At 39.1% G+C, this 13,894-nt stretch overlaps 1 protein-coding gene across 1 annotated transcript in view; it reads left to right on the top strand.

The window, feature by feature from the left end:
- The first annotated feature begins 182 nt into the window (after positions 1 to 182).
- Positions 183 to 13,894, top strand: part of LOC124134333 (DNA-directed RNA polymerase III subunit RPC8-like) — a 28,507-nt gene continuing 14,795 nt past the window's right edge. The window contains exons 1-6 of the mRNA XM_046499095.2: positions 183 to 341; positions 3,328 to 3,463; positions 4,055 to 4,151; positions 5,635 to 5,721; positions 6,326 to 6,389; positions 7,211 to 7,300. Of these exons, the coding sequence (XP_046355051.1) occupies positions 3,353 to 3,463; positions 4,055 to 4,151; positions 5,635 to 5,721; positions 6,326 to 6,389; positions 7,211 to 7,300 (449 nt within the window). The 5' untranslated portion in view covers positions 183 to 341; positions 3,328 to 3,352. The remainder of the gene's footprint in view (positions 342 to 3,327; positions 3,464 to 4,054; positions 4,152 to 5,634; positions 5,722 to 6,325; positions 6,390 to 7,210; positions 7,301 to 13,894) is intronic.

Below are 13,894 nucleotides of genomic sequence, written 5' to 3'. Positions count from 1 at the left end.
CATATCACCTCAAAAAACTTTGCTTAAAACTTTACAAGTGACTCCACATGAACTTGTTATGAACGAATAATAACGTAATTAGTCGTAACATTATTGTTTTGCTTTATTATAACTTCGTGGTACTTATATTACCCGAGAACTGACGTCGTAAAACAGGAAAAAGACTTATTTTCGTTGAAGCATGCAGTTTGTTGACGAAAAGTGGACGGTAGCTTGTGAAATTTATAAGGATTACTGTGCAGTTGCGCTGTGCAGGATGCAACATTGACGTTAATGAATGTAGAACATCTGCAACGTTAGAATGTGATGCCTCTATTTTCTGATATGTTCCTAAACATTTGGTAAGTTAACTTTCGAAGAAATGTTATCAACAGCTAAAATGTTGACAGCTTTATACAAGTTACATGTAGATAGGTAACAACCCTCACAAAAGTTTAAACGTCTTAAAACTACCAGAAACGTCAACAAATTAAAATCCTATTATTGTTGTTGTTGTTTGTGTTGTTGTCGGTCACACTTTTTCGGATGGCCGGGTTTACACAGAGGGTTTAGCATCACACAGACACTGTAAATACTGAGATGATGGCTTGTTTTTAAGAGAAGTTCATGTGATTAGAGAGGAAACTATGAGTGTTTCTTAAGCGTCCGAAAACCCATAACACAGGGATATTATTATTTATATATTAAAATATATAATGCAGCAAGAAGGTTTGGGTAATCCTGGCACAGTCAGGCTGTTTAGGCCCTTACCCCCTCTACATGCAGCCCAGAGAGCGAATGGGACTTCTCCCAGGAAGCGCTGCCTAGTCAAACCCACCCAGAACTTTTCAGAGAATGTGAAGACTCCCCAACACTGTAGCCTTCTGCATTACCCAGATTGTCAGAAGGGCTGTATTCCTGGCAGTAGACTTGGGTACTCTCCCAATGTCAGTCAAGAGATTGGGAGGTAGCAAACCTAAGGCACCGAGGACAATGGCGAGTCGGACTAGTTCGTACTTGGGATGCAAGAGTGACATTTTGAAAGCGAGGGCCATGCTTGCCATGCTTTTCCTGAATCTTGTTAATCACATTAGCATGATTAGTGTCGAAAGGGACAGAAAATTCAATGATATAAATGATTTATACTGATTACTCCTCTGAATCCACCTTATGAAATGCTTCCAAACTTTCTGAGAATTGTCTCCATACATAACACATAATATGTGTAGATTCCTCAAAAAATGAAACAGAAGAAAATAAGATCATTGTTTCACTGATAAATGAGTTGGCACTGTCTCAGTATGTAGTAAAGTGGGCTCTATGGCACGGGGTGGACAGAAGTTGTAAGTATCATAGGGGCACGATTTCACCGAAATTATAATGTAAGCATTATTGAGTAAAATTTTGAATAAAATTAATAAAATAGATTACAAACATAAGTCCAGATATACAATGAACACTTTAATAGTGTAACAAAAGGGTTAACATGCGTAATTCAATACAGATTTGTTGATATTCTATTTCTGATGACTGATTATGACAGTCATATAATCTGACAGCCTGAAATTATACTAAAGAAAACTCTGTGTGTATTAAACACGAGAGATATATTTTTACAGAATTTAATTGCCCATAATTAAGGGTGCATAAAACACAAGAGTGCGTAATATACAGGAAAAAATAGGTACATTGATCAATCTGAAGGGGTACTTATTGGGATTGTTCACTTTCCAATATATCAGCAAATATTGCCAAAGTCGCTTATTACTTCGAAAACGGTAATTTTCGAAAACATATCTTGCCCTATATCTCCACAACCGGTAGTCACATTACTTTCAAACTTTTCATGTTCCTGCTGCTTTAGGTGCTTAAGATTTTATTTTATTTGACTTTGGTTACGTGGTCTGGCAGCCATATTGGATTCAAGGTTTTCACGGTGTATTTTGCTTTGTTTGGGGTACATGTTTTCAAAATCATATTCCTCTGAATCTACTGCGTGAAATCGTTCAAACTGACAGAGAATGGTCTCCACACATAATACATCAAACTATTTTTAATATCTTTTTGGGATGCGGCCATATTGGATTTTATTTCTGATCAACAATTTCTCATAAGGTTTACTATCATAAGGGGGAATTTGTGGATTCAAACATAGATGAGGCCAGGCATGAGTTTATAACATCCTGGGACACCCCAGCACATGCCAATTTCGCAGCCGCGATGTCACTCAAGGGGTGCCTAACTTTTGGTGGTGTTGGTACAAGCAAATCAGTTGAGGATTTGAACATGGTCTCACCATTGTTTCACCCATATGAAACACACAATTATTTCACTACATGAACTTTGTGTTATTCTAGCGTATTTAGATGCTTTGTAGCATTGCTGGTTTATCAGAAATGATTTTTGTGTGAACATAAGGACAGAGTGTTTGTAACCCTTTAGTTGCAATTTAATTTCAAACAAAACCCTGTGATCATGGTGATCATGATGATAGTTTTATTTCCCAAGAAGGTTTATTCACTACTTATTACTTATTTATTTGGAGAAAAAGGTTCGAATGAGTGGGGCCAGTGTCTTTTTGAAATATAAAGTGCTCAAGCAAGTATTTGTGTTTCTTTTTGTTTGGTGTGATCTAGTTTTACCATCTTTACAGGATAAACATATTTTTGTTCTGCACAAATTTAGTTGTGACCGGGAAAAAATATCAGGATTAAATTGAATTTTCACACACAGAACATTAGTTCCATCCCGAACAAATATATTGCAAGTATTTGGTCCATGCTTAAAATTCATGTATCTTTTCTCATGCCTCCCAAACAATCCCAAACCCTCCACCCCCAAAAAACAAAACAAAACAATAAACATGTAAAAAAAAAAAAAAAAAAAAAAAATACCCAAGCCCCATATTTTAATATATCCCATCACAAAATCCCTCTTTTGGACACTTGACAGTTACACAAGGTAGGACATCTGTGTGAAAATTCATGTATGACCGGAACCATTTCAGTGTGAAAGAAACCAAAACTTGACGCGATATGCACCTCCAAAGGAACAAATGTTGTAAGTAAAAGTTTCGCCAGAACTTGTATGCGAATGAAACCAACCCTGAACTTGATCATGTCAATGTTGGAACTATGGGGAACTATAAATCATATTTGGGACAAAATGCTTTGTTTTATTTTCCTAGCCAAGCCAATCCAACTGACTTAATTTTGCAGCCCTGTTCCTCTCACCATGCATACCAAATTATTTATTTTTTTTATTTGCAAGATTATCACAGTTTGACATCTAGAAATGTCAAAGAACCAACAATTATATGTCCCTCACTGATTACATTCTTTGGCGCAGAATTCGGCATCATCCTCAAGTGACCATGTTTGTCCTCGCGGAGATGAAGGATACTGTCCGCCTTCCTCCTTGGCTCTTCAACCTTGACCAGAAAGATGCCATCATTGAAACCCTCAACAAAAAACTGGCAAACAAGGTAATCACAGTGATGTGTGGTCAAATGCAAAAAACATGATAAAGTCACACTTAATTCTGAACACCGATATTTCAACAAGGATTAACATGATTAAACATGTTAAACATGTTAAAATTGAGGAGCTTGGAAAATATGCATTTTGTTTATTTTGCAAATATGCTTTTTCTGCAATATGTTCAAGCATGTCCAATGGGGGTGTCAGATGCCTCACTCACAATATCTGCATTATCTCTCTGTCTGTATATTTTGATCAATGCCCAATGGGAACATGTTGAAATGGAGACTAAATGTGTATCATGTGTGTGGTGGATTGACAGGATCATGAGACGTGTAAATGTTCCTAAGTTAGCAGATGTGTGAACATGGTAAAATACTGATTAGTGTATTCAATCTTCAAAAAGGACTCTTGGTTTGCCAGAATGTTCGTGGTTTTATAGAAAAGTTACAAAGTTTAACATGAATTGTATTGTCATTAATTTGAAAAACAGACAGCCGTGTCTTATGTATATAATATGTTTAGCATGATTAGTATATTATGATTACAATATATTAGCATGATTATATCAGCTGACCACCTCCTGTTGTTTGCAGGTGGTGTACAATGTGGGTCTGTGCATTGCATTATGGGATGTGCAGAGACTGGAGGACAGCTACATCTTCCCAGGAGACGGAGCATCTCACACAGTTGGTATGTAACAAAATAAAGTGGAACTGTAAATCAGGGTGTGTGTGTGGGAGGGAGGGGGATCCAGTTTCCAAGTATGTACTACATATTTGTTGTGAGAATAAATTTTTATTTTCCCCGGCAACCTAATAATTTTTCCGTATGGGGCGATTAAATAGTTTGGGTGGTTATGCTTGGAGACTTCATTGATTGCGTGACCTGGATCATTGCTCAGAACATCAATCACTGTTTTTTCTGGTCCAGGCTAAATTCTTTACAAGCTGCCATCAGATATAGTTGGGATGTTTCTGAGTGCAGCCTCAAACTACGAACAAACAAATATGGTCTGGGTAGTATAAGCTGATTGAAAAGGAATTATTGAGGGGCTACCGTCTGTGTTCTGGCTGATTGTAATATTATCAGTCTCTGACTTCAGTAACTAGTCTTATGCTTGAGTCTTGTGAATGTATGGTTAGCTAGTCTACTGGTAATAATAGTCCATATGTTACTACTAAAGTCTACCCAAGTTGGGGCTTGTAGACGGAAATATATTTGGCACAGACTGTCTTGGTACTCTGGCATCATGGATTCTTGCTTATGTAATAACCACTTGGGTAACACGATTGTTTACAGGATGGTCACTCATAGCTTTAGTGTGGCTGACTTCTATGCACACTGACCAGAGAAGATCTGGGTTGACAACAGGTCTTCAGCAACCCATGCTTGCCGTATGAGGCGACTATGCTTAAGAGGCAACTAACAGGATCTTGCATAACTGGAAATTTTCAGGGGAGACAACTCTTGAACTCTTAAGACAGCCGTTCATCACATTAAACATCTTCAGATACTGCCCCAATCAACAATGTTGAATTAAATCTGGGTAAGAACAGGTCTTTGCAACCTATGCTGGTCGTAAGAGGAGACCGAGGGGTCGGATGGTCATGCTTGGTGACTTTGTTGATTGCATGTCATCTTACCACATTGGTGTGGATCATTGCTCTTAACATCAATAGCTGGACTGTCTCGTCCAGATTTGAATATTTACAGGCTTCTGTCATATACTTGGAATCATGCTGAGTGTGGCGTTACACAACACAGGACATTTGCTGTGTTTGCAGGGCTTGATACAACCGGCAGTTCATTAGTACATGTAAGAGTGAGAGTGAGTGAATATGGTTTTACGCCACTTTTAGCAATATTCCAGCAATATCACTGCGGGGGACACCAGAAACGGGCTTCACACATTGTAACCATGTCGGGAATCGAACCCGGGCCTTCGGCATGACGAGAGAACGCTTTAACCACGAAGCTACCCGACCGCCCCTAGTACATGTAGGACAAGACAGGAAAAAGGTTTCAAGAATGAGTACTTCTGTCACAGGCAGCTTGTCTTCAATGAATTATTGAGTATTTGGGCTCATTCCATGGTGTCTAACCCTGTATGTGCTACGTTGCATCTTGTCTACAAACACATTTTGAATATGTAGTACATCTGTCTATCTTTCAGTTCACTTCCGCTATGTTGTATTTCGGCCATTTGTGGATGAGGTGTTGATCGGGAAGATCAAGAGCTGCAGCAAGGAGGGTGTACAAGGTGAGACAATGAGTATCAGCTGTTGTAGATTGTAGCATTCCATCTGCTCATTTCTCTCGCAAAGCTCTGTCTACCGTATAAATCACATCAAAACACAAGGCATTTCTTCCTTTGAAAAGAAGTTTTATTGACGTGTTGTGTACTATTATCCCAGTAAAAACATCAAGGGGCCACAGTCACACATTCACAAAACAGTGAAAAAGTTGCACTATGCTAAGGGAGGTCATCCCAAGTTAAGACTAATTGCAAACCACTAAAACAACAGCTGTACTACTGGTATGTAGGCTATACACGAACACAAAGGAATCACATTTAGATAGTCATGCTGTCTCTTGATGTGATGTTTGCTCATGCTATGAACCACTGGTTTGCCTTACCCAGATTCCATTAATTACAGGCCGTAATAATGCTAGATAATAATGCCTAATTTAAAAATTATGAACTGTTTTTGTATGAGGGTATCCTTACCATGCTAACACATGAACAATTCATAACCATACATGCTTATCACTGATTATTGTGGAGCTTATATTTTACCATTTTTCAAAATTCAGAAAGTAGTTGAAATGACTTTTCAATAGATTTCATGAATTCCATTTTGCAGTGTCAATTGGATTCTTCGATGACATCCTCATCCCACCTGATGCTCTCCAACATCCATCCAGATTGTATCCTTGAATGGACATTGTCCAGTCTTGTTATCTCACACTCAACATGTGGGGCGGTCGGGTAGCCTAGTGGTTAAAGCGTTCGCTCGTCACGCCGAAGACCCGGGTTCGATTCCCGACATGGGCACAATGTGTGAAGCCCATTTCTGGTGTCCCCCGCCATGATATTGCTGGAATATTGCTAAAAGCGGCGTAAAACCATACTCACTCACTCACTCACACTCAACATGTTCAGTTGTTAATAAACTCATCTCATACCTATTCGTAGTCCTAATGATGCTTCTATATAATTTTTATATAATACTCAGTAAACAAATACTCATCATGCCTATAATAATGCTAATGATGCACTGCAACTGTTTCCTGATTGGCTGATAATAGGGGGGAGGGGCTTGTGTTGCATTTTTGTGCTTAGTGAGTTTTTAATATCTTTTATAAATTATTTATAAGAATTGACATATATATTTTTATGCTTATGGTATAAGCATTAAAACTATGTGCACACTTTGTGTAAATCCTTTATGCAGATTTACACAGTGAGCACAACTATTTTTACATTTATACTTCCATAAACACAAAAGATATTGGAGTCAATTCTTGAATGTGCTGGGCAGGAAGACAACAGAAGAATTTTGATTTGATTCCACATTTGGTCTGCAGATCCATGAACCAACAAATTACGAATACATGTACCTTGCATTATTTTGTATTTTCATACCGTGCCCACTCACATTGATTCTGTGAAAAGATTATATCCCACATCTTTAATATGGATGTTATGAAGAATATTCATGCTCATGTTGTGACCTTGACCTTGTGAGTGATGAGCAGGAGCAGCTGTGGGCGTGGGAGTACCAGCTGGAAGACGGCAACAAACACGACCTGTTCATGGACATTGGAGAGCAGATCAGGTGAGCTATGGTATCTATATGTCACCTGCCCCAATATAAAATGAATAAATAGCAAGCTTGAGTGATGAAGTGATGGAGAATAGGTATCCAGTATCCCATGTTTAACAACTTCTATGGTGTAACATGGCTGACTGATATGTCCTGGTGGGTTTCTGATGGAGAATAGGTCTCCTGTATCCCATGTTTAACAACTTCTATGGTGTAACATGACTGACTGATATGTCCTGGTGGGTTTCTGATGGAGAATAGGTCTCCAGTATCCCATGTTTAACAACTTCTATGGTGTAACATGACTGACTGATATGTCCTGGTGGGTTTCTGATGGAGAATAGGTCTCCAGTATCCCATGTTTAACAACTTCTATTGTGTAACATGGCTGACTGATATGTCCTGGTTGGTTTCTGATGGAGAATAGGTCTCCAGTATCCCATGTTTAACAACTTCTATGGTGTAACATGACTGACTGATATGTCCTGGTGGGTTTCTGATGGAGAATAGGTCTCCAGTATCCCATGTTTAACAACTTCTATTGTGTAACATGGCTGACTGATATGTCCTGGTGGGTTTCTGATGGAGAATAGGTCTCCAGTATCCCATGTTTAACAACTGCTATGGTGTAACCTGACTGACTGATATGTCCTGGTGGGTTTCTGATGGAGAATAGGTCTCCAGTATCCCATGTTTAACAACTTCTATGGTGTAATATGACTGACTGATATGTCCTGGTGGGTTTCTGATGGAGAATAGGTCTCCAGTATCCCATGTTTAACAACTTCTATGGTGTAACATGACTGACTGATATGTCCTGGTGGGTTTCTGATGGAGAATAGGTCTCCAGTATCCCATGTTTAACAACTTCTATGGTGTAACATGACTGACTAATATGTCCTGGTGGGTTTCTGATGGAGAATAGGTCTCCAGTATCCCATGTTTAACAACTTCTATGGTGTAACATGACTGACTGATATGTCCTGGTGGGTTTCTGATGGAGAATAGGTCTCCAGTATCCCATGTTTAACAACTTCTATGGTGTAACATGACTGACTGATATGTCCTGGTGGGTTTCTGATGGAGAATAGGTCTCCAGTATCCCATGTTGTTTGTGTGGGCAGACTGAAGGTTTTTAGGGGAGCTAGGTTTGGTGTCATGGCTGATTGTCTGTCATTGTGCCCTCATCAGACTGGTAATGTGGATTGTTGCTTGTCTACTGATTTCCCTGATCCAGAGTTGACTATTTACATGCAGATTGTGTGTTACTTAATATTTAAAGTTATGACATGTCCTAAGCTAAGCTCACAAAACAGAAAGATATATTTGCTAGACTCAGACTTGAGACTAGTGTTGGTTTGTTTGATAGTTGTCTATCACAGCACTTCAACAATATTCGAGCTATATGACTGCAGTCTGTAATTAGTAGAGTCCGGACCAGACAGTCCAGTGACTGATATTGTGAGCAACGGTCCATGCTGTCCGGGTACGATGACATGCAATCAAGTCACTGAGCCCAACTACCTGATCTATGTAGTCACCTCTTCATCTTCCCAAGGCAAGAGAGTTAACTGACTTTAAAAGTCCAGTTTCCACCCTTGCCGAACTAGGCTGGTATTATGGAGTTAGATTTTGGCTGGACTAACGAGTCTATGCATAGTCCAATCAAAATCGTGCACTGAAATCAAAATCCGGTTCGTAAACTGTCATGAGGAGTTCAGTCGATTGCAGGATTTGCACAGCATGTGCACTGCCAACTCATTGTCAACAGATATTTTCCAAATCTTTTCAAGTTTTTAATCAAGGTGCTCACGTGATTTACTGCACTTCGCGATGTAAGACCCGTTTTATTACAATATAGATCTTGATTGTCGATCAGAGCGTCTTGACTGGGCGCCGCAATTTCGTTTGAAGCAAATGCAGGTTTTACGAGAGGTGGAATCTGATTGGTCCATAGGAGAGGCTTAGAAGGGACATCACTCGAAATAGCCACTGGTGGCGCTATGATCGAGCCCAGGAATTCCAGCCTAGTTCAGCAAGGCTGGAAACTGGACTTTTAAAGTCAGTTAACTCCCTTGCCTTGGGAAGATGTCACCTCTTATGACCAGCATAGGTTGCTGAGGAGAAATTCTAACCTGGCATCTCAACGTGACTTAAGTCCCAGGCTGCAATACTCCTCAGTCTGATTAACTCACAGTACATAAACCTTTAAATGTCAAGCTACTTACTTTTTGACTGGATTACATTATGCCAACAATCAATAATGCTAAAAAAGAGGGAGAAAAGTCTTCTTCAGCATGGTATTTTGTAGCCATTAGTTTCTTTCATATTGATATGAGATACATGTTTACATTAACAATGATAAAGTTATGGATAAAGTTTTATAAAAATAATTCTGTAAACATGAGTGTAACGTATCCATCAAGTCTCTTAATTTCAGAGAAGAATGAAATAGGGATGAGAAGGAGATGAGGTTAGTGATGGGGAGATTGTTTTAGGTTGTCTAGGGTCTATTTGAGACTCATGTTCATGATATATGATACTTTTCATGCATCTTCCCACGTTCGGCAAGGATGGAAGCTGCTTTTTGAGTGTCCAATGTCGACTTCTTGTCAGTTATTTCATTGGTCAGCCAAAGTTTGCGAAATTTCGTTCTGTCATGACCTGTAATGGGATGTCCTCAGAACTCTGTTTAGCTGTAGCAAGAACTAATATCTGATGTTAATGAGATTGACCATGCAGTGGTGGATCCAACCAGCCCACACTTTATTCTGTAATGTGGTTTTCTTAAAATAAGTACATTTGGGGGAAAGAGAACATGTTCCTTGAGATTTTCCCAAGTCTCAGACTAATGGACAGGTTGCTGGTCTAAACTTGCCATGGACACCACACTTGGCATAAGAGCAGGGTCAGACAGGGCCACTTGTTTCCTGGCCCTGAGACCATGGTGCGACACCTATGCTATCCCACAAGGCAAGTTAAGCTTCATACAGGCTGTTCAAATAGTAGAGATTTTTAGCCGAGTGTGTTACCATATCATCAATATCATATACTAGTATTAGGAATAATGATTGTCTTACACGAGCCTTTGGCAAGCATAATGCATATTTTTTGTTCCTAAAATGTGATATTGATGATAGAGAAACACACGAGGGAAACAATCACTTAATGCCATACTTTAAATAATGGATGTTTAAGATGTAATTTCACTCAGTACAATGTTTGAGTAAAATGCCCAATTTGTCAATTAGTGACAAATGACTTGCTGCCATGTTTGTCTCCAGAAACACCATGACTGTCCATGCATATTTGGAATGTTAGTCAATGGTTCATTGAGAAAGAAGGCATTTCATCAATGTATGGAGCCTAAAAGTAGATCCTAACAGACGACCTCATTTGCATATTTATCCGATCGCGATACCGGATCGATATCACTACTCGTGAACCATAATGTGATACATGTAATACACTATTCTGATTGCCTTCTAGCAAGTTGAATGACTATGATTCATCTCTATGTCAAGATTTGTCAGCCCTCCAAGAAAACTTTCATTTTACGCATTCAGTGTGGAGGCTTCTACACTCCCAGTACAAGTTAGTGAAGCATTTGGAGTGGCATATCTGGTTTCTGTATCATGTAACTGAACAAATATGGACATTTCCAAATTGAGAGTAATAATAGCCGATCCCGGAGCTGTGGATACTGTGGGGTGCCTTGGCATCTACACACAAACATGACAACATGTTCGATTCAAGGACAGAGGTGTTACATACATTAAACAAGCAGTCATTACGACTGGCACCGGATTGTGTTGACGGCATTAAGAATGTTTTGAGGCCAAATTGTTTTAGAAAGCTGACATCAATATACACAATCTTCATTTTGATCGGTCAGTTTGCTCAGGGTTCCTATGAAATGTTTCTCTGATTTTGATGGGGAGAGTGGAGAGAGGTATTGAATGACAGTAACAGATCTTTACGAGACCAAAGAGTTGGCCTCATGACATTCTGAGAGAAGCACTACTATAATCATTGTGTACAGTCACCATGAAACACTGAGATGCCAACATGTTCTGCAGCAAATACGGAAGATAATTATATGTTCTGCAGGAAACTCCAAGAGACTTCAAATCTTTTAAGTTGGGTTCCCTTTTCATTGTTGTCCATCGACAGGCAGTCATGTCTCAGGTGGTCGCAACGGGGAAACGTCTTGTTACACGTTACGTCCTGTTTTCTGAACTGAAGTTTTAGAGTAAGAAACTAACTGAGATTCTTAGTAAATAGCTGGCTTTGATACGCAGAGTTTTCTTGGCATGTTGAAACCTCCATGTCAGTGTTTAAACTTAGATTTTTTACTACATGTTTTGTGCGGAAGTTCATTAATTATTGGTTTTTTTTGCTGCCTTGGTAGTTCTCCAAATGTCTATGTGACATTTAAGACATCCGCTGGATTGGGAGCTGCTGATTACAATGGAGATATTTACGTTTTGTTGGTTTTCTCTGGCAATAAAAACATGAAATGTCAGATGTTATGGTGTTTGATGCTTAAATTAGGGCTTTGTCCTGGCAGGTTGTTTTTGTTGTTGTCACGTTCAATAAAAATGGTTAGGAGTCACTAGCTGCTCTGAATGTCAGAAGACTAGGTTATTTCTGATGTCAGTCCTTATTTTGAATGTTAATGCGGTCATTTGGAGTTTGGTGAAAGTGGAATTATTGATTTGTCAAAGGTTAGATTTTTTTTAAAATGGTAATTAGACCGTATTTAATAAATACACCATACTGTAAATACTGTTCCATTAAATGTTTTATGTCTCTTGTACATCTGAAGATCGTGACATTTTGAGGTATTTTTGTTTGCTGAGAGGGAGCACCTGATCCAATTGGTCGCCTCGTAGGATCAGCATAGGTTGCCAGGGACCTATTCTAACCTGGAATTGGGTTTGTGGGGCAGCCTAGTGGTTAAAGCATTTGCTCAAGACGTCCCCTATCGTGATATTGCTGGAATATTGGTAAAAGCGGCATAAAACCATACTCACTCACTCACTCACAAAAGCGGCATAAAACCACTCACTCACTCACTCACTCACTCACTCACTCACTGACTCACTCACTCACTCACTCACTCACTGGAAACTTATCTGTGCCTCCCTTGGGGAGTTGTGCTCTGACTGTTTGAGTACAGGCCAGGTATTGATATTCTGGATAACTCACACCCTCCCATCTCTAACGTGTGTTGCAGACATGGATGAGAAATGCTACATAATGAGAGTGTAACGCTCAAAAGAAGTTTAAGTACACCTGACGCTTTCATATTACTATAGTTAATCTTTCATGGCATACTTTAGAGTAGAATAGATAATGCTATGAAAAATTGACAAAATGTTGATTGTTTGGTAGTTGCACGAGCCCCATAAGGGGTACGGTTGGGATTCCAGGACCATATGGGCCCTACTTGCCTTAGGAATTGACTAGAATTGGGGTTGGGCTTTACACCTGGTTGATTGTGTGTCATCGTGCCCTGATGGCAAGGATTGGGGCTCAGGCAATCAACTGCTGGTTTGTCTGGTCCAGAGACCCAATCGTCAAGGCAGTCTTAGTGCTTAGATGATCATAACTCCTTTACTTTAGGATAATCATAGCACTAAGGTTTTGTAGAATGGGGTCATGATGTGATAAGCATTGTTTGTTTGTTGTTTAATGCTACACTCAGCAATATTCCAGCTATATGATGGCGGTCTGTAAACCAGACAGTCCAGTGATTGACATCATGAGCATCAATCCACGCAATTGGGATAAGGTGACATGCATCAACCAAGTCATGTATCAGATGTATACTTGAGTCTCTTACAAGATAAATACATCTTAACCTTTGAACCTGGTAACCATACTTTGCCTGCTAGTTTAAGACGGGAAAATCATCCTTTTGCGTAGAAGCAAAGTTACAAATTCTATTTTTCTCACATTATTAACAGATTACATGATTAAAATTCATGAACTGCAAAATCAAGGAACAAAATTGATATAAATGTATTATTCAAGTTTGTTAGTCAAGTTTTGAAATAATGTTTTTTTTAAATGTGTTAACTGCGTAGAAAGAAAATTCCTTTCCTTCATTTGCACGACCCATTGAAACATTTCATTTTTTAAATAAGCTACATCAGTGTTCCAAGTGGGAAGCTTTTCATCATACTAATTCACCCAATTACATGAACCACAAATAACATGTTGAGAAAATAACATGCTGGCAACTTTTGATCCGAAACATCCTGGCGAACTCCTTCTTCTGAAGGTCTAAATGCTGACGGATGAGTTTATATAATTTCCTAATTTATCTGCCAGCGTTTTTACCATTGGAGGAGCATCATGGGTGGCTAGGAATAACATGGCCTGAAAATAACATCAGCATGTCTAATCTTGTCCCTACATGTTAAAATGTGATACGACAGGTTTTTATCGTCAGGAAATGAATCCATTATAGATAAGCAAACAGGTAGCATGCATTAAAATCAGATAAAGTTTGCCTTGGGATCTTGTTGGCTGGCTCAACAAGCTTAAGAATCTCACTTGTAATGTATGTCAGAAGATTATTTTGGGGGTTTACAGAGA

Source organism: Haliotis rufescens, unplaced genomic scaffold, assembly GCF_023055435.1.
Source record: "Haliotis rufescens isolate VD_foot unplaced genomic scaffold, xgHalRufe1.0.p SCAF_11, whole genome shotgun sequence".
NCBI lineage: Eukaryota > Metazoa > Mollusca > Gastropoda > Lepetellida > Haliotidae > Haliotis > Haliotis rufescens.
Note: the sequence above shows the minus strand (reverse complement) of the source record. Positions and strands in the feature narration are given on the sequence as shown.